Source organism: Diuraphis noxia, unplaced genomic scaffold (assembly GCF_037042655.1).
Source record: "Diuraphis noxia isolate RWA-SAM2 unplaced genomic scaffold, SU_Dnox_SAM2 contig0002, whole genome shotgun sequence".
Taxonomy (NCBI): Eukaryota; Metazoa; Arthropoda; class Insecta; order Hemiptera; family Aphididae; genus Diuraphis; species Diuraphis noxia.
In genome coordinates this window covers 78,082,568-78,104,637 of record NW_028301712.1, presented here as the reverse complement: position 1 = coordinate 78,104,637, position 22,070 = coordinate 78,082,568, and the positions used below count along the sequence as shown (strand labels likewise).

Here is a 22,070-nt window from a genome sequence, read left to right as displayed (position 1 = left end):
GATTCATTTGGCGGTCCCCTCCTTCGTGCGCACGATATTTTTATTATTATCTCCCCCTTTACGAGCGTACGCGTTTATCGGCCCTTTTGCGCGCGTGCATTTTATATTTATAAACGAGATTTTCTCCGCGTAGGCCCGTCCGAATATAATAATATTAATATATTTTAGTTGCTGTTTCTGAGGAAATAAAAACCAATAGTTATCCTAGAGACCTAGACACACGACGATATCATCGTCGCGACAACGATCGGTTGATATTATCAAATTAGTCTACACCCATTTGTCGTATTTCATACACCACTTCGACGGTGTTGTTGTTTTCGCTCATCTGAAACGCATCTCGCGATGCGGTCGTTCGCGGCGCGTGTGGGAAGAGTGCTCTTATTTTAGATTCAGAAATACATTTAATTTGAGACTACGACGGCGGCGCGGTTGGTCTCGTCGTTCCATTTAAAGGCTCCGTCGGACCGGCACCGCCGTTTGAGTTGGTACCACTGCCGGAGCCGCCACCGTATCAGTTCTAGTGGCATAGCGTTATCTACGCGTCTGTTCAGCCGCCGCGTCCATCCTCAATCAATTCACTACGGCGGTAGTTTTCTCTCACTCTATCTCTTTCTCTTCCACCCGCCGACTAACGAGAAGAGACGGCGGAGCGGACGAGAACGGAGAAAAAAACCAAATAAAATTAGCCAACCGTATATATATATATATGTGTATGTGTGTGTTGTGCATAGGTTGGATGAGTAAACGCCGATAATAGACTAAGAAATAGGAGTAAGAAAAAATAAACTTTAGAAACAGAACCGTCCAGACTCCAAAGTTCAAATTCGACACACAAAAGGAAAGAAACAACACAGCACAAAAATAATTAATAATGTTTATGCGTGGTGAACTTGTGATGAGATATTTTATTCTCAAATCATACACACATGCACGCGCGTATCGTGGAAAATGATACGAAATAAATAATGGAATTAAAATATTAAAAAACCAACAAAATAAAGTAGAGAGCATCAAGTTTGAAATACGTATAATTTGTCGATGAGAAATTAAACACGCATGCATTAAAATACTTAAAATAATATATAGGTATAAAATAAATGCTCCTACGGGAACATATCGCTTTATAACAATGTATAATATGATTATTAGATTTTTTTTTTTTTGAAATGTTAGTATTATATGTTTTTGAATTTATAAATATTTTTGTTTTGTTTTGTAATAATAAAGATTACGTTGTGGAAGTACTAATATTATATATATATTTTTTTTTGTTTATTTTATTTAATACCAAAACGTAAAAGACGAAAACTTTGCTTTATAAATATACATAAATATCATATGCGTATTGTTGTATATAAGTTTTTTGTTGAATTATTTTTACTGTCTGTCGGTGGACCTGAGCTTCTCCTCGATGACTTCTTGGGAAGCTTCCGAATGGTCAGTGGCCTGGAACGCCTTGTGTACGCCAACCAGTGACTTCTTGAGCGCGTCGTAGCTGGACGAGTAGACCATCTTCTTCTTAACTTTGGCTGTGTCCGGGCACCAGCAAAGCAAGAAGAGCTTTTGCTTCTTTGAGCTCTCCGATGTCCCCTGACACTGGTGTGTGTACTCGAAGTCAAACAGACCGTAACGGCATTCTTGCGGACCGGCCTTTTGTAGGTCTTCTAGGAACTGGTCGTAAGTAGAGTTGCGCTCACCAATCACTTCAATGTCGATCTGCTTCTCATCCTTAATGTGAAACACCACGTACCTGTGTTTCTTGTCCTTTTTGATCTCTTCGTAGACCTTTTTGCACGCATCAGCTACTGTTACTCCAGATGCCATGTCGGAACAATTTACGGTTTCGATTAGATTGTGCGTGTGTGCAATAAACGTTAATCGCTTCGACGGGCGAAAAACGGAACGGGGTGCGGGTTTTTTTTTCGGTTAACTTGCTCACACACAAGACCGGAGAGAATATTATGAATAAAACGCCCGACGTCCGTGCAGGAAAACACTAACAAATTGTTGTACTGTACGGCACAGTGTTGTACTACTACGGGCATTGGATTCTTACAATATGACTCAGCTCGACTCCGATTTAAACACACCCCAAGGAGTGTGTATGTTCCGTTATCATGGAACAGAAACCGAACGCGAAGCGTTACCGCACGGTACCGTGGCTGTGCACGCACTGCTAATGCACAGCTCCGACATCCCGCCCATTATGGTCAGCTGGCCATAATCAGATGCCGGTGAATCGCGAATTGTGATAGGAATTATTCTGCCGAAGTGCCGAACCCCGATACGAATTATGAATTTATGAATACTGAAATTCAAGTAACTGAATAGCGCGTGCAGCCGCGTAGGGGACAGACATGGAGTAACACTTAGATATATACTTAGTACATATTAGCAAATACTATAAATTTATAGTATTTGATCAGAGTTAATGAGCACATGTTAGTATATTACAATAAGAATTATTTAATTCTTATAAGCTCTGCCGCAATTCAGTGACTTCTCCCTTCATCCAGCTCTTTATTTCAATTTTTTACGCTTATCTCTTGGATACGTACTTATTCAAATATTTATTTATTTATTAAGATAAAATAAATTTGCCACCTGCTTGGGGTAGACGATTTTAATAGTTACAAAATACGATTATTTATTATTTTTTCTTCAGTAAGGCAACTATTCAAAATCTGATTTCTGGCAATTTAGATTCGGAGAGGAGCGATGAATGTACTGATTTATTTATTTGATGTATATCTGTCATCAACTTTCGGAGCAGTATAAACGCTTTTTATTTTTTACTTGAAAATATATTCTGTTGGGGAACTGAATCTGGGTTGGGCGGTTGAAAAAAAAATCCCAATAGTTTTCTTAAGCGTCTGGGAAAACAAAATTAAAATTAAGGAATATCAAATTTTTACGTAAAACCAATATTCGAAAAAATCGATTTTATTTTTAGTAGAACTCTTTAAAGTGGAAAATTTAACTGCAGATTCATGACATTTTTTTTCACCTATAAAAAGGGAAAAAGTATAGAAGTATTAAAGTTTTTATAATGGCTTTTTAAATACACTATAATATTTTCAAAATATCTTTTCAACACTTATCAAGTCATTTATAAGTTATGAAAATTCAATTTTTATAAGTTTTTTTAAAAATTATTGTTGATATTTCGTAAGAAAAACTTCAAATTTTCATACAAACTTCCTCATAAGTTGTTAGTATGAATTAAATAGTAATGTTGAAGATAAATACTAATTATGATATACATTTAATAGATAATATCATTGAGATTGAGTGTCTATCACGATTGTTTATTTGTATGAATTGTATAATAGCTATCTACAACTACAACTAAGGTATACTGGTATACCTAAAATAAATAGTAAGTATATCGTATTAAACATATTATACCCATCGTAATGTGTAATATTCTACTTTGTGGTTGTATATAAGTAATGTCAGGCAAAATAAGTATAATATTTTAGTCCGTGATCGTGACATGAAATTATTATGAAATTATGAAATTACAATTTTTGTCGTAGTCGTTAAAGAGATGGGCAAAAGTTTCGAAGGGAATATTTCATAAATCCTTAGCGGTCACACTGATTGGTAGCGAACACGTTGTGCATAGTTGGTGACCTAAGTGCCAAGCGGTGATACGTAAACATAACTGTAACACAAAATTCTTACACGTTTCACCTCTCACAATGATTTGTACAGCTCTTGTTGTATACTAGTCAGTGAGACAGAGAATCAGAGAACGTTAATTTTTAGTACATTCAAATTACATTAAACTTATCATCGTACGAGATAAATTAATTTCTCAAAAATGGTAAAAAAAGAAAAATTCGAACCTTTGTTCACCAAAGAAGAAGAACAACTGTTGTCTGATTTTAGCAGAAATGTTTCCACCAAGTCTTCAGCATTGTTCTACGGCAGCGCGTTTATGGTGTCTGCATTGCCCATATGTAAGTTCTTTCAATGTGCCTATAGTTACTAGGTGGCTTGCTATTCATTCGATTATGTCATCTAATTCAAACTACTTATATGATTAGGGCTTTATTGGAGAATACATATGATTGAAATGATGCCAGCCCTTGTTTGGTTCATTCTTGTCACTTTGGGCAGCACATACCTCATTTCATTTGCCTACAAAAATACCAAGTTCATATTAAAACACAAGGTATGTGTGTTGGGCTTAATGTTTTTTTTTTAAATTCTATCTGTTGTGTTTACATTATGTCTTTTTATATAGATTGCGATCAAAAGGGAAGAAGCAGTAACCAGGGAAATCACTAGAAAATATGCTGATGACAAAAAAATCAGCAAGAAAGAAAAGGACGAAAAGTACATAATATTTGATTTCTTAATTTCATAAAATTGCTTTTAATTAGTTTTTTTCTTAAAATTATTTAATACTCATATTGCAATAAATATCATAAAAAATAATTTTGTTAAACAACTGATTCATAACAAATTATTGTTCATTGAGTTTTGAAGAGTTAAATAATAGATAGTTATTGGACATCAAAATGATTTGTTGTACTAATATGGAATTATATATCTAATTAATCTAAGATTTTTATATAAATAAATATTTTTTATATAATTTAGAATGTTCTTAATGTTTTGGGCTTCTTTTAAATTGTAGTATTTGATAATTGATCTATAGGTTTTTAATTCACGCAAATTAATTAAACTGGATTTATTTTGTTGCTACATGATATAGCAGCTTGTTTAAAAATGCTACACCTGCGAATTGCAGAAATTGCCTTGATAATATGATAAATAAATGTCTATTATAATATTAAATTTGTCAAGTGTTTTAAATATAGATTGGCTGCGTTGAAAAATTATAAGTAAGATGATTATTGGATTTCTTTTAACTAAATAATGAAAATAATTAAAATTAAGTGTATAAAAATATGAGATTTTATTATTGGTTTTTGAGGTCAATAAAAATGTATATAATATTAGATACTACCTACATTGTCTTTTGTAAGTGTAAAATAATTCAGATTTTTCTAATGGTATTATTTTATTGTATGATTTTAGGGCTCTATTCCAAAAAAACGATGTAGCTGATTATGAAGCAACAGCATTTTCAATTTTCTACAACAATGCATTATTTTTGGTCATTGTAGTTTTGCTCAGCTTCTATCTCCTGAAGGGATTCTCAACAACAGCGTATCCTTTTGAAATATATTTCATATTTGAGAAACTAAATACTTAAATTAGAAATGGTATTTGCCTTAAAAGTATCTAATTGTCGGTAATATATATATTGAATATCATAGATATTAAATATTTATTACTTATTAATATATAAAATATTATTTTGCTTTTGTTCTTAAGAGGACGTTTCACCCGCATGTGTTGTCTCCGTCTTACAAGTGCGTAACATTGCAAAAACTGTTTCGCGCGGGAAAGAACCGAGAATGATACAGTTATAACTAAGAAATGAAATTTTCATCACATAAAAAGGAGAATTTTGTCTGTGCAATATCGTTTTTATTTTTTCGATATCAGAACTACAAAAAAAGTTATTCGTGCTTAAAAAACGCAAAATTAATGTATTATAAAACAATAAGAATTTTTTTTGTATAAGTGATATCGAAAAAATAAAAACGATATTGCACAGAAAAAAATCTCCTTTTTATGTGGTGAAAATTTCGTTTCTTAGTTATAACTGTATCTTTCTCGGTTCTTTCCCGCGCAAAACAGTTTTTGCAATGTTACGCACTTGTAAGACGGAGACAACACATGCGGGTGAAACGTCCTCTTAAATTGTTACAAAACAAAATAGAAATAGAATTCTATTTTGTTTTGTTTTTAGGTATTTGATAAAACTTCAATTGGAACAAAATAATTTAAATATTTACTGAAATATCCATTTTATTTTTTTATCCTGAATACAGTTTCTTGCTTAGGATGTCATATATCATAGATATTAAATATTTATTACTTATTAATATATAAAATATTATTTTGCTTTTGTTCTTAAATTGTTACAAAATAAAATAGAAATAGAATTCTATTTTGTTTTGTTTTTAGGTATTTGATAAAACTTCAATTGGAACAAAATAATTTAAATATTTACTGAAATATCCATTTTATTTTTTTATCCTGAATACAGTTTCTTGCTTAGGATGTTTCACATTTCCTTATTTAATACAGTCTTTCACCTTGCTGTGTGTGAGAGAAATTAATGTCTTTTAATGTTAACCGAATCGTTTAAAAACATAATATATATTAACTTATCTTAAGTAGTTAAGTGTTGAATAACAGTTATTGTTTTCTGTTAACATAAAATTACCTTAACTAAGATATTTATAGAAATTACATATTTTCTGTTGGAATTGCAAGTGGATTAATTGCTTTGTTTTCGACTGGAACTCAGTAAAAACATTGTTCATGGCCTGCCTCTTCAACATCTCAAAATCCGTGAGTTCTATGAACTTTTGAAGTTATTCTGAAAGAAGTATATGGACTAAAAACAATTGTGTACGCAATTTGTAAAAATAATATATTAGATCCTAATATATAAAAAAAAAAATGTTAAAATATATTATTATTTTTTACTATTGTTTGAAAATGCTATTTACTTGAAATAGCATAAATATTGCAAATATTGCAAGAGTTGAATCACTCTGTACATGCTAACAATAATATAGTTTATCTTTGTTCATTTTTATTTTTAAGAAGATCAATATGTATTAAAATAAAATAAAAAAATTTGATAAATTATCACATCTATATTATATTATTTTTGATTTCTCATTAATATATGTCAAAAGTTAGTTTTATAAGTAACCAAATAATGCTACCTATTAGAGTAATTAAATTAAATTAATTAAATGTAATACTAATATATAGTAGAAAAGATTGTGTGGACTTTTTTCTCAGTGATGTACATCGTTGGAAAATAAAAACTATGTAATATTGATGTGGAATTTTATGCATAAAACACTCAATATAATTTAAACAACCTAAAATATGCATGATTTATAATAATAAATTGATTGTGTAGTTCAAATCATTTGTTTTAAAGTAAGAGCAAGATGGTTCTAAACATCAATATTATGTTCAAAATGATATTGATTATTATTTATTGAGAATTAATAAGTTATTGGAATCTACTATCATATCTGATGTATTTTTATAAAATTATATAACCTCTGACTAGTTATGAGAAGCATTAGTTTGATATATTATCCTAAATTATCTATAACTTTAATTAGTAATTACTAAGACTTGTATTAGTGCTGAGTATTATTTCGACAATCTGGATGACAGATTACAATTTAATCCGAATTTTGTATCAATCTGTTTTATTCAGATTCACGGATTTAATCTGTTGTCCTGAATTTCAGATTCAATCCGCTGATTTGGATTTTGGAACTAATCCATTGGTTCAGATTTTGGATCCAATCCGGCTTCATTGTTTTTGAGATAATTAACTATTTTTATTTTTTTGTAAAATACATATTTTGTGAGTATTTTAAAAATTATAGTTATATATTTATGTAAATGAAAAATAATTATTGTTTTCAAAATGTTAAATAATCCGGGATAAACGAATTGTAACTTGTTTCATTTCGAATATGGATTGATCTGGATTTGGTGCTCAGTACTAACTTGTATATTAATGCTTTTTCAATGTGTATACGTTTTTTTTATGTAAGTGATGTAATTTTTTTGAAGTTTTTAGGTCGTACAATGCTATAATTCTATATTTTTAGGAAATTGAAAACCGGGCACAACTAATTATTAATTAATCAAATAATTGGTTTCGTTTAAGGTAAGCTTTATATTTCCAATGAAATGAATGATGTCACTAATATTAGGATAATTTGTTTCAAAGTAATATTACAGAGACGAGTTAAAAATTATTATGAATTAGTGTTATGTAAACTATTTATATTATTTTTCCCTTGGTATTTGAATTTCATGCCTTAATACTATAATACTTCAAAGTAGATTTTACATTAGCACATGATAATATGTATACAGTGAAAGTTAATATTTAAAGAAATTTAGTTATTGCATGAAATTAATTTTAAGTTTTTATCAATATTTCATTTAATAACATTCAATATAGGGAGTTGATAGAGGTAATTGTATGTGATTGGGACAAAGGAAAACGTTAATATGGATACATGGTTCGTTATAAATAATATGTATAATATTTTGTATTCTCCAGTAATATGTATTTATCACACATTGTGATTTTAGTAAAACTTTAAACAACAACTATAAGTCTATAAATCAAGGATTCATGATTGAGAAGTGAAGTTAAGTTCTTTTTGTAGTGAATCATTGAGTGTACACAGTTTAATACGCATGTACATTGTACACATTTATACCGTATTCGTGCATTTTAATGGTAATTATGAAATAATATTCTGATCGAACGTCGAACTTTTGACATTATATTTTACGTCGTTCTAATGAGTATCAACCAATTTGCAACCGATCTTATTAGTATAAAATAAATACCAAAAAAATGTACAGTGCTATGTCCAAATTCTGTAGAATGATTAGTTATACATAATTATGTCTATACTGCTACAATGATTGACCTCAATAACATTATGTATTTATGTCGTAATCTATACTATTATTTAATAAACTTTTTACGTCATTATAATTTTTAGGACCATTTTATGTACTAATTCCGAATTCGACTAGTTCAAAAACTTTCGAGTTTTTCCAGAATATAAGTAACGACGACTGACGAAGTGACGAGTGGCGCAGTCCAGCACTCCACGTAGCAGAAACGCCAGAAACACTATAAAAAAAAAAAATAGAAACTAGAATACAATATACAATACCCCGGGCGTTCGAGTGTTCAAAATGTAGAAAAACTGGTTGCGACAGAATCACCACTTACTATAATTTTCTCAGAGTTGGTAGCGTTGGCTGGCATTATCACACCGATTTCGAACAATGATTTCTGTGGCCTGTGCCCCTGTGGTCAAAGGACGTGTGATACTGTGAAAAATACAAATACACAATACGACAAAATAGTAAATACGTAACAAAATAGTTAATTATTTTAGTTTATTTTCTTTTAGGTATAATTTATGTACTAGTCATTTCGAATTTCTACGATTTTAAATCTCACCTGCCAGACGTCCGAGTTCACCATGTACGGTCATGGGAATTAATAGTGTGTTCGATGAAATTCTAAGGTTCGCGTTTTACCTGGGGTTTGTGCTAAAAAAATCGGTCATGAACGAAGAACAAGAAAACCTTGACTTTTCCGAAGTCAGAAAGTCTTGCAGGACGTTTATTGATTATACTCGTCCAAATATGGATCGTAAGGAAGCCGGGAGGATCAAAAATCAGAATCCTTCGATGGAAAACTTCTTGTTCCAGTTTTCTTCGGATGTGGTGGACTTTAGCTCTCAATATGGCAGTGACATTAGCATATCTTACACAGCCAGTAATGTCACTGGCAGGCCAAGCAAGTTTCCAAGCTATGGAGACTTTCCCCAGTCTTATGTTATGGTGAGTTTTCAGTGATCTAATTTATTAGTACTTTTGTGTTTATCATCCACAACACACACTTATTATGATATAAAAGTCTATAAGTTACTACAATGTTATTCTAACAAACAAATTAAATTACCTAACTATTGAATTTGAAGTCTTTAATTTCAATCCTGGATTCTGGACCAAACTGTTTTGTGTGATCAGTTATTTTAAATGTTTTATTTCTATAACTTATTTAAATTTATTGTAGTAACCCTTTCATTTTTTGAAATTCAACTATTCAAAGAATTATTATTCTGTTTAATATCAACTGTTTTAAATGAGTTTTAGATTTTTATTTTTATGTTCATAGAATAAACTATATAAAAAATATATCACAATGACTTGAAAATAAGCAGGTGTGTTCCTCAACGTAGCTCAAGTGTTAGACCATGTCTGATACAAAGGCCTCCTTTATAAAATTTGTTTTCTAACTGTTCCCTTATTTTTAATAATAAAATTCTTATCAAGTTCTTGCTGTTTGTTTAAAGGACGAACAAATTCATTTTATAAAAGCAAGCATATCTCAAGGAAGTATTTTAGCTCCCACTATTTATAATACATTTATATCCGATATTTCACATTCTAATAATAATATCTAATAACACCACATTTGCAACATTCGACATAACTATAATCTCTAATAATATTGACCTAAACATAGTCTCTACTGCCTTCTAAAAACATCTTACTGAATTTCAAAATTGGTTTAATTTATGGAGAATTAAAATCAACCCGAAAAAACAACTCACATGATGTTTTTCCTTTGTTCAAGTCTCTGCTCCCTCTTGTTTCTCAATTATGACATTATTTCTCTAACTGAAATCACCTGTTACCTTAGAGTCTACCTTGACAACAAACTCACTTAGGCCAATCATATAAAAACAAAACAAAAATTCCTTAATTTAAAACTTCGCAAAATTAAATTCTTTCTTAAATCAAATCTCAATCAACACTAAACCCCTAATATGTATAAAAATTGAATAATTTGCCCTACATAAACCTACGAAACACAACTATGGGGAATGATAAAAAAATCCAACATACAAGTATTTTAATTTTTCCAACAATTTGTCTTTGCCTCATTACTAAGGCCCTGGGTTCACCAGCAACCTTACCTTTCACACAGACCCCAAAATCTAAAATATTCACACACTTTCCTCCCAATAATATAAATTATTTCATAAAAACATGTGTAACCATTGCAATCCTCTAATATCCAACCTATCCTCTATAACACTTTCATATAACACACCGCATCGTGATAAGGGAAATTTTCCCAGAGACCTCCTCAACATTTAAAAAATAAGTTTAAAAATTTTTTAAAAAAGTCTGTCTAGAATTGTGAAGTAGTGTCGCTTGGACATACTCTTAAATTAAGCGTCCAACCTAGTTATCTAACCACTATATTACCTAATGTATGAATTTAATACAGATTGTAAATATTCTTGTTATTTTTTACTTAGAGGAGTTATGGACCATGGAGAGATCTTGCACCATCTAGAAAATGTCCAATCATGCCACAAAATGCAGGAAAAATAATTAGTGAAGATTATATAAGTAAGATCAACTTAAAATAAAATAAATAAAATAATTAAAATATTTTAATTTTATTATTAATCTGTGTGTTGTAGTATTATCATTTGATAAACCAGTTGTGCCTATGGTCATCTCCATATTTGAAACATTCACTCCAGGCTCTGTAGTGCGGATATCGGGCAAAGTTATTGACCTTCCTGATACGATTGCATGGCGATTACTTTGGGAAGGGCTGCCCCAGAACTGTAATGGAACAAGACATTCTCGTTTATTTTCTCCAAAATTAAAATACATAAAGGAAATGGTCAAGTAAGACAAAAATAATTGTGTTCTATATTATATTGATTTTATTGATATCAATATTATTTAATTTTTTCTACAGAGAAATATGCATAGAATTTAATCATTCCCAATTGGATTATTATACCGAGTTAGATGCTGTATCTATGGGTGGTATTTTAAAGTATCCAGACAGCGGTGAGCCAGACATTGTATCAGTACCTCTGATTATTCATACAGTCTCAGGATACGTTTATGATAATAATGATAAAAGAGGCCAGGAGTTATTCTCAGAAATTAAAATGCCAACAATGGTTTCGGAAGTATATAGTTTTTAACCCTGTTTTTAATTTTTTTTGTTACGAACATTTAATGACTTTAATGTGGCAATTTTTAGATATCTACTTCTACAAGTTATGATCCATTTCTCACAATGATGAAGCATAATAATCCTCTCCCAAAGTGTCATGACCATGAGGTACCTGTACATGAGGTACCTGCACATGAAGTACCTGTACATAAAGTACCTGTATGTGAAGTACCTGCCATTGATTACACATTGAAATTGCCGGTACTCTTATTTTTTATCCTAATATCCTATTATATTACATTATTATTATTAAATTTTTAACCAATTCCTAAAATTGTATTTATGTAAGTGTAGAACGAATCGTTGATGCAAATATTTTCATACTTGGATTTAAAATCATTGCGACTTTGTATGAGGGTGTGCAAGCGCTTCTATAACATTTGTACAGATGGATATTTTTACAGAGAATTAAATTTAAAAGTGAGTAAAAATGTTTAAAAATTACATATTTGAAGGAAAAAAAATTCATAACAATATGTTTTTAGCCTTATTGGTGCTCATTTTCCTATTCAATGCTCATTTCATTAGAGCCATATTGTAACCGAATGACAAAGTTGGATTTATCCTGGTGTGGTATTACAAAAGGAATATTGAGCACATCATTCAACTTGTATGTCATTTATGCTACACAATACTTATCATTTATAATTATATGTTTTAATTGTTTATTAAATATTAAGATTTATAGAGAAATGTGGTACTAATTTAACTAACATACGACTAGACTGTTGTGGATTTGTCAATGATTCCACATTAATTGCAATCAACTTATTTTGTAAATATCTGAAAGGTATTTTAATATATAATATATTTTCCTCATTTTATTTTCACTGAAATGTATATGCAACTTACGGTTTTTCAGAATTGAGTTTAAGAAGTTGCACTTCAATTGATTTTGAGTTGATATGTCCACCACAGAGTTTCCCAAAAATGGAACGTATAGATTTTTATAGAACAAACATCACTACAGACTGTTTAATTTTTTATATAACTTGTATGCCTAATTTGAAGCATATCAATCTTGGTAATTAGTTAACACTTATTTTATTTATTTATATAGTTTATTCTGTTGTGTTCTCTCATTTTAATGATTGTTTTACCTATGTTAGGTTCTTGTAAAAAAATCGATTGTATGGACCGTGTTGCGTATAATTTGTCAATATCCAACAAGCAACTTGTGTCTGTAGATTTTTGGAAAAGTTATTCACTGTCTCCTACTGGACTACGTCATTTAACTGTTCTCAAACATCTTGAAGAAATTGATCTCGGATGGTGGTTGGTATAAATTTAAATAAATAAAATACAATACAACCAGGAATATTGATTTAGCTAACATCATTCCTTTGTTTTTAGTTTAGCTTTGAGTATTCCTGGCAATAGTCTCGTAGACTTAGTCAAATCTTGTCCAAGATTAAAAAAAATCATTCTTGTATCATTACGTGGTGTGTGCGATCATGATCTACTAGCGTTTGCTAACTACTGCCCACTGCTGGAGCAAATTGATTTGGTTGGCCTCAGAGCAATTACGGTTGATGCTTGCTCCAAGTTCCTACAGAAATGTAAAAACCTAAAATTAATAGATGTTAATTTTTGTGAAAACATCAAAGAAGAGAATGTAAAAGATTGGCGATTAAAATATCCTAATGTATGCATCCAATTTACTAATTCTGATCATTCAAATGTATATCATTACTAGATCATCACAGTAAGTTATATTTTGTTATTTTGTTTTTTAAGCCTTTTAATTAATTGTATGTGTATGCTAACAAATGCTGTAAGTTCCTCAAAATAATGTTTTGTGGAGTACTTAACAATACTTATAAACATTTAATAACTTATGTTATGAAATATGATAATCTAAAATGTGAAATGTTTGCTTTTAAAATCAAATTGTTTTTATATTATTTAAGTTCAAAATAATACATTTTTATTATTTGTTAATAGTGAGAATCAAAATTTGTGTAATTGTTTTTAATTATTCTATGAAAAAATAATATATAGGAATAGATATAGGATAATATTTAGTCTATATTATGTTCAAACTCAAGTAATATTATTATTTGTTAATGTTTTTAAAATTTTAAAAGACTTCAGTGAAATAAATATTATTAATTAATATTATAAGTAGAGTTATCGTTTTTTCATAGCTATTTCTTTTTTGTTGTCAAATTTGGGATTTTATTAGTGGTATACTTTATAGACAAGTGATCATATTTTAAGTTTAAAATTCACACTAACAGTTTACTATAGTATCTAATACTTAATATTATACAAACAGACAAACTTTTGATAGCTGTTTTTTTTAATATTTATTTTTTTTTTATTGATCTTAAGTCCGGTGACTAAGGTCATTAGCTGTTTGTAGGGGTTATGAACTGTGGTAGGGGTAAGGTAGGTTGTTACGGTAGGTAGCAAACACGTGTATGTGTGGCAAGGTTTTTAAATACTATGAATCCGGGAAGTCACCCATCCGGGAGCTAGTAGCTGTGGCTGTTGCTTCCATTCGCATTCTGCGATTGGTAACAACCAAAGGGCCACGCCAAGCTACATAATATTTATTATATGAACAATTTGAGCAAATGGAAATAAGTATTAAGTATATTATATGAATATACATTTACTGTGTTGTGTAGTTTTTCTATATCATTAATATTGTAATTCAGAAAAAATATATATCATAACTCATAATGTATTATATCAAAGAAAAAACACAAAATTACATACAAAATGTGCTCAACAACATTTAATTAATATGACTAATACACATTTGTTATACATTTTGTATAATAATTCAACAATGCAATCAATAAATTATTCATTTTTTATTATATATTGTATTAATAAAAGTAATAGTAATAATAATAATAATAATAATAATAATAATAATAATAATAATAAAATCATTAAACAAACATAAAATGTATACTCTTAAAATAATCAGGAGCATTAAAGTCGGATTGAATACCATACAACCAACTCTATTTTAGTACACCAATCACCAGTACCGCATTTCGGGTTTTATTTCAATTGGGAGAGAGCTTAAATATACAAAATTAAAGTAAATAAATAATATATATTTTGGTATATCAATGTGTTTATGTGTACCTATTTATCTAATAAGAAAAACATGAGGTTTTGAGTTGTAATAGCCATTCAATTTGGCTATGGCACTCAAAAGTACTCTGCTACTTAAATATAAATAGTAAAATATTAAAAAAAAATTAAATTTTATAAGTACCAATTTATATATTATGCAAATGACGTTTTAGGGATGTCTTTGATGGATGAATGCACGGTAATGGCTGGGCAGCTAACTATGCAGTTATTCGTTTAAAATATATTTAAATTATATTACATTGTTTTCTATCTTAGATCTTATGTAGAATAATATATGTACAACCTTAAGCGATCTTATTCTGTATATTATATATTAATGTATATAATTTTATTTTTTCTCTAAATTCAAAGTAGTGTATAGCCTGTAGTGTTGGTTTACACTTAATATGTATGTTGCAGCAGTGATGCATTTTTAGGATCGTTCAAAATATTACTGCGTTTGTGTTATTTTCTTGTCGTTCTGGCTAGGAGTGACAAGTACGCCATGAACCGAAAGACTATGATTAACAAAAATAATGAAACTATGTCCATGGGGAGGTTTGACTGGAAAAAAAAAAATAAAAACAAAAATTGATTAGATACGTTCAAACTCGGTACACAATAAAATATGGCTGAAGCTAAAGATTTCTTGTAATAATAATTGTATTATTGGATTCCAGTATAGCAGCCGTTATGTTTACGTTTAATTCAAAAACCAATAATAACCAATAACGTTGTTGTCTTTTTACCTCTAGAAAACTATTTGACTCCAAGACAGCGTGACCAGAACGGGGACAAGTCGTATTCATTCTGTTGCACTGGATGCTGTCGATGTCTGTCCACTGATTGATTTGCAACCCTTCGTTGGCATACTTGAACCACGAGAAGACGCTCAGCCACCGGAAATAGATCGGTATTGATCTTGACATAGAACAATTTTAATATATTATTATACTTGACGATTACTGTTATTAGGTATATAATATCTGTTATATTTGATACAAACGTGTTGTATAGAATCATTAATTATTTTTATATTTATTTATTTATATATAACTTTATTTTAATACACGATATTGTGATATAAACGTGCGTGATAATAATATATAAATGCACTGTGTTTTGTGTACATCGAAACTTACCCAACGTTCAAAAAGTAACCTCCAAACAGCAAGAAAGGTATGACGATCGTGGGCCCCACAGAAAGTGCAACCGATATGGAACCACTGGCGCACGATACGAAGTAACCTGAGAAAACCAAACAAATCGTATATAGTAGCACAGCGCAGTGTTAATATAATTAAATTTTAATGGCATCGGAGCAAAAAATAAAAAAATTGCTAGATATTTATTAAAAGACCAAGTTTAGGTCATTTCTATGGTTGCGCAATGTCGCGCTGTACGGAAAAAACCAGTAAGTACAATAACGACCGAAAACCATTTTACAGGAAAACTGATCAGAGAATTTACAATTTTAAATATTACAATAGATCAATAGGATCTCGCAGAATAGTTATTGTTATTTCTTTTATTCGAAATGAGTATTTTTTTCAGGTCACTTTTGAATTAACTTAAAAAATTGTCAGAATAATTTTAGACCGTTTATTTAGACTTAGAATCCTTACAATTGTGTAGTTTTTAACGGCGCATCCGAATTGGGTCCCGAGTACTAAGGGCTAATCGCAGGTACTATACTAGTTGGGCCCCAAATTATTTTAGGTATTCCACTAGTTCCTGAATACTTTTTGGTAAGTACTACACTATACTTAAATTTTCATTCCCATTTTAATAGACTATCTATGATCTATTTAGACCAAAGGTATGGTTAAAAATGTATTTTAAAGTTTTTTTTTAAATATTAAAATATATAATATAAAATATAATTAAAAAAATTGCAGGAATAATCAATCGATTGGATTTTGTAAAATTAATGTCGTATACATTTTTACCAACACACATGTAATTTTTCAAAAAAATATTATTTTATTTGTATTTATATTATATAATTATTTTAACATTTTTAATATTTTTACCAACATAAAAGTCATTTTGTGAAGTTGATTTTTTATAAAATTCTAATAATTTATATTTTAATGGAAAAGAAACAAAACCAAAAAAAAAACTGTAAAAAACATTTTTAACCATACCTGTGGTCTAAATAGATTATAGACAGTCCTAAGTCTGTTAAAATCGGAAGGAAAATGTTAATGTAGTGTAGTACTTACCAAAAACTATTCAAGAACTTATGTTGTAGCTAAAATAATTCAGGACCGAACTAGTGTAGTACATATAAAAATCCGGGACCCAACTAGTGTAGTACCTAAAATAATTCGGGACCCAACTCGGATGCAGCCGTTTTTCAAATCTAACTTTAATCTTTAGTGTCGACCTGTATAAAAAGTCTATAAAAATGTTATCTGAATGTCGGTAGTTAGGGGTTATTGAGCGAATAGAAAAAGTTATATCCCTGATCAAGTTACCTATAATTTTCTCATGTGAACATTTGTTTATACATTTGTATATATGTATTTACTGAATACGTTTTTGGTTTGCACCAGTCGCTAATTTCGTAATCGTTTCTGCATAAAAACCAATTGTATAACGCATACTTTAATATCTTTAAAATCGCTCATTTAAAACCTTTTAAAAAGCGGTCTTACACGTCTACTGACTGAAACTGATTGAACGGCACAGAAGTGTAGACTTGTTGACAGTACCTTCTATAGTTCTATCTATGTACCTATTATATATAGCCTATATTGTCCATATATATATATATACCTTACTGCATAGATATTCAAGTGGTTCACTTACCGAACGACACAGCGACTAGACTGACTAGCGTTATGAGTAGGACAGCCGTGAGGAAGTGTATCAGCTTCGGGTTTAGGCCCACAATGTAGTATATGATAGATGTGAACAGTATGGGTATTACCAAGAATATCGGTATCTCGGCGAGGGTCTTGCTCAGGAAGTACACGTCCGTCCGGTACATGCCGTTGTGGTGTTCGCGCATGAACACCGGAAGTTCGGAACAAAATACCTGTGGGTAGTGGAAATAATAATTGAACGAATCTTGCATTTTTCTAATATACACGTTGAAGTAATTATTTATATACCCCCCCCCCTACCCTCGTAGGCCACCTGGGTGTAGGTACTTACGTTGATAACTGCCAATACATTCTGGAACGTCATGTTAGATATACACATGAACAGTGCTCCGTTGATGTTCATCACGCCGTCTTGGTCCAAGTGCTGGTTGAAGAATATGAAACTTATCAGAGCGGCTACCAACTGAAATGATGAAAACGTTTATGGATAAGATTGGGTCGGTCACTGCCGTGGTTTTGCCGGTTTACCATGGTTTGGACGAGCCTAATTTTGGTGAGGGCTGGTTCTTTTTTGATACTGAGCCACGACCGCCAGAAGACCGCCGAAAACTGTTCCATCCACGTTGCTTTGTACGGCGACGAGACGTTCTCCAGAACGTTCGAGCCCCAACTGTCCATCGTGCTCTGGAAAAAGCGAAAAACCATCGTTACTTATATAGTTTGTTTGAGTAAGAGTCGGGTGATGTTTAATCCGATTATTAACCTATTATTGTATTGCGCTGCAAACACCCATAATCACACCAATAAACAACGGTTGCCATAAATTATAAGAACGCACGTAAGTTGAAAAATATACCTCACGGTGGAGGTAGGCCGTGCGCCGGTACAAATGTAATGTATAGTAATGTATACAGGGTGATTCACCAAGCATGCTTACCCCCATTTTTCCTTTAATACCTATAATTTATTCAAATTCTAATTTTTGGAATTTTCTGCAATATCCATACTCAAAGACCATATTTTCAAATTTTTGAGATTTTTGTACTACTTAAGGAGTGTCGTGTGGAGATATAAACTTCTGTCAAATGAGAACCTCCCCTTTTTACTGTAAACTATTTAGTAAATATTTTTTTTAAATTTTGACGTACCTAATTAAAAATTCGAATGAGTAGATTCTTAGTAATTAAAATGTCTGTATTAAGGATAATAGTCCTTAAAAATCATTTTACGAAAGTAAAAATACACCTACTATTGGAACTAGTATTTATGATACATAGGTCGTTTAAAAAAATTATTTATGTTGATAGATTAATATTAATGAATATTATTTCAAATCCACCATAAGCCACATATTCTTATAAACCTAAACAATGGACCTTTTATCCTTAGAACACAAAGTTACATAACTCAAAAACTACTCATTATAAATTTGATTTCAATACATCAAAATTCTTAAAAAAATATCCACTAAATAATTTACAATACAAATTGAGGGGTTTTTATTTAAAAAACAAAAGTTTGTATCGCCACAGGACACACCTTAAGTGGTACAAAAATCTCAAGAATTTGAAAGTATGGCCTTCTTAAGTATATTTGAAAATTCTAAAAATTAGAATTTGAATAAATTCATTTTTAAAGGAAAAAAATGTGGGTGAGCATGATTGGTTAATCATTCAGTTCAGAACTTTCGGAAACCCAAATTGTAAATGAAAATCCCTTGCGTATAACAACTAACAAGTCATTGATAAATTTATTAGTTTGACTCTTGCATATACCTACTATATTAGTTAGGTACAGGGCCGGCTAAATGTGGTAGCAAAATAGGTAGCCGCCTAGGGCGGCACTAGTGCGGGGGCGGCAAATTTCAAATGAACCAAAGTGATTTAATTATTATAATATATAAAATATAATATAGTGTGCTGAATTGTATGTTCATTGTTCAAAATATACCAAACAATGGTTCATAGATAAAAATTAATGTCCTTATTTTATTCAACCCCCTCCTCTACAAAAAATTAACTATTGCATAGGGCAGCGTAAATTAGATTTATTAATTTTAAAAATAAATGAAAATGTTTTTATACATTTTATTTATAGTAAATTATTATGTTTTGTCATTACCTATTACAATTATGAATTAAAACATTACAATTAGGTAGGTATTATTATTACAATTAAAACATTAAAAACATTATTATACCAGCATTTTACCAATTGCTGTAGAAATAACATTATTCCAGGGGGGGGGCAAGTGCCCCGTCTTTCCCCCCCCCCCCCTGGGGACGGCCATGAATTATATACTGTATATAGGTGTTTATTCAGTCGAGTTTTATCCAATATACAATATGTACATTGTACACACACTTACTTTGCTGGCAATAGACAACTGTTTTTGGTGTTCCATCATGTCGCTCTTGTAGCTTGAGCTCTCGTAAGCCTCGCAAACTGTATCAATAGTTTCGTATGAGCACACCTCTTGGGACGGGACGATGGCCAACAGTTGAATGAAAAAGTCCGCCGGGTTGTGGTTTTTCGGGCAGCTGACGCCGAGCCTATACGAAATTATGGACCGGATATAATATTAGGTACTATATTAGGTGTGTACCTAAAAAGGTGGGCAAACTAACGACTAATGACAATAATATTAAAATAATCAAAACTTGAGTTGATATAAATAGTCAAGTCGACATTATAACGTAAGTAATAACGTTGTAAGTTAATCGTTAATAAGCAATACTTCCAATAATTACACAGAGTTAACACGGGGGATGGGGGAATAATATTATGTAGTGTTAACTAAACTTATTAAAGTTAATAATTTAGAGTTATTTAAATCTTTTTTTTTCCCCAATCACCGGACTCCGGTTGACGGTTGTATTTTGTTATCGATATAGTGGTTAGTAAGTATACAATGGTGGTATAATTATATTTAAATTTATGATTCGATTTACACACAATGTATATACATCCATCTGGCTGTGCTAAACCTTACTCGGGGCTGGGCTTACTTTAACGGTATATCAAACCAACAGGTATAATAGGTAGGTGCAATGAACTTGGTTAATACATTATTCTTATATTTACTCACCCAGTCCCTGCCTACCCACTCAAATTGAACTGGCTGTAAATAGTACGGTGCCACTCTGGGTGGTATATGTATACATCCGAGTTTCCCAAAGGCTGTCCCGTGAAAATTTAAACATTTTATTTGGACCCATAAAATTAATTATTGAAAAAAATATTTTCTCAACAAATATAAAAATTAATACTCGGTATGAAACTTTTTTTATAAAATAACTATAAATACAAATACAAATAGGTTGGTAATTTAGTATTTTATTGTAAATATTCGAATGTTAGTTTGGTCTATGGTGGTTTTTTCTGGATCTTAAAGAACTTGTGAATGAGATATATGAAATGTGTATTGAAACTTGGAGGTATGCCGTAACTTTCAGTAGGAATAATCATGTATAACGAGAAAATTAATTTGACAACGACTGATCTATACATAATTTCATTTTTGACTTATTATGTAACTACCATTATTGTTTTATCAAGAAATTCTAATGAATAATTGTTTGGCTTAATTTAATTTAAAACCAGATCATATACAGGTAATGTTATAGGTAGAGTGATCAAAAAGTATAAAATACATTTTCACATTAAATGGAAAAAAACAATATTATTATTTATTATAGGTACAAAATATATTAATTAAATTTGTATGTGTATCATATGTACATGTATCATTTGTGTGTATCATAATGCATTAATTTAATTAGAAAATTAGTCAAGTATAAAAGTTTAAACAAGTTATTCTTTTAATTATCTAGTTTAGTAGGTTGATAATTTAATCTTGGATTTTTTTTTTTTAAATTTTGGTGTTCAGTTGAAATGACGGAGAGTCGGAAACAATATTTCTCAATACACCGAGTACTTATAAATTCTTGCATAGTTGCATGTAAGCTTATCGCTTGTATTAAAATATAATATACAGACCAATATATTTATATCGAAATCACCGAGTCCGAAACAGCGATAGTGAATCCTATCATTAAACATATTATAATCAATATAGTTGATATCTATTTACTTCGTCAGAAATTAAATATAATAGATAATATCTATTTTATCTACTTTTTTTATTGCAATTGATGTGTTAATTATTTTGTTTTGAATAGGTAATTTATGTTTTTGGCATTTAGATATTTAATTTAGAAATGTTTAATCTGTATATAAAATAGGTACCTTCATTAGTTTGAACACTTGAGATTAAAATATTCAAAAATATATTAATATCAGGATGTGATTTTTTAGATTTGGAATGAGCATGGAATGATTATCAAATTATAACTATTTGCGATTCTGCATAAACTATCACTGAACTTTAACCACATTGTGGGCAGAATAAACGTAAG

The 22,070-nt window shown here is 30.4% G+C and overlaps 4 protein-coding genes across 5 annotated transcripts in view; 2 read left to right on the top strand and 2 right to left on the bottom strand.

Annotated features, from left to right (window-relative positions):
* Positions 1–1,013: 1,013 nt before the first annotated feature.
* On the bottom strand, positions 1,014–2,065 carry tsr (Cofilin/actin-depolymerizing factor homolog tsr). Its single transcript, XM_015514834.2, has one exon. It carries the CDS (start codon positions 1,825–1,827, stop codon positions 1,381–1,383), a length of 447 nt encoding a protein of 148 aa, XP_015370320.1. The 5' UTR covers positions 1,828–2,065; the 3' UTR covers positions 1,014–1,380.
* Positions 2,066–3,667: 1,602 nt separating this feature from the next.
* On the top strand, positions 3,668–6,750 carry LOC149058956 (translocon-associated protein subunit gamma). Of its 2 annotated transcripts, XM_089221057.1 has the most exons (6): positions 3,668–3,968; positions 4,056–4,183; positions 4,256–4,347; positions 4,836–4,859; positions 5,056–5,187; positions 6,337–6,750. In XM_089221057.1, the coding sequence occupies exons 1-6, from the start codon at positions 3,830–3,832 to the stop codon at positions 6,401–6,403; spliced, it is 582 nt and encodes a 193-aa protein (XP_089077183.1). In that variant the 5' UTR covers positions 3,668–3,829; the 3' UTR covers positions 6,404–6,750. The 2 variants fall into 2 exon arrangements, with proteins under 2 accessions (XP_089077183.1, XP_089077184.1); XM_089221058.1 differs by lacking the exon at positions 4,836–4,859 and having other exon boundaries at positions 3,672–3,968.
* A 2,202-nt stretch (positions 6,751–8,952) lies between these two features.
* Positions 8,953–15,909, top strand: LOC107166247 (F box and leucine-rich-repeat gene 4). Its single transcript, XM_089221055.1, has 12 exons — positions 8,953–9,513; positions 11,004–11,097; positions 11,172–11,385; positions 11,459–11,678; positions 11,753–11,926; positions 12,020–12,145; positions 12,211–12,335; positions 12,406–12,515; positions 12,588–12,749; positions 12,835–13,000; positions 13,079–13,430; positions 15,577–15,909. The coding sequence occupies exons 1-11, from the start codon at positions 9,160–9,162 to the stop codon at positions 13,419–13,421; spliced, it is 2,088 nt and encodes a 695-aa protein (XP_089077181.1). The 5' UTR covers positions 8,953–9,159; the 3' UTR covers positions 13,422–13,430; positions 15,577–15,909.
* Positions 14,442–22,070, bottom strand: part of w (eye pigment precursor family transporter white) — a 25,888-nt gene continuing 18,259 nt past the window's right edge. Inside the window, exons 7-13 of the mRNA XM_089221056.1 lie at positions 20,021–20,204; positions 18,181–18,336; positions 17,984–18,115; positions 17,636–17,864; positions 15,964–16,069; positions 15,571–15,742; positions 14,442–15,385 (exon numbers count right to left, since the gene is read on the bottom strand). Of these exons, the coding sequence (XP_089077182.1) occupies positions 15,287–15,385; positions 15,571–15,742; positions 15,964–16,069; positions 17,636–17,864; positions 17,984–18,115; positions 18,181–18,336; positions 20,021–20,204 (1,078 nt within the window). The 3' untranslated portion in view covers positions 14,442–15,286. The remainder of the gene's footprint in view (positions 15,386–15,570; positions 15,743–15,963; positions 16,070–17,635; positions 17,865–17,983; positions 18,116–18,180; positions 18,337–20,020; positions 20,205–22,070) is intronic.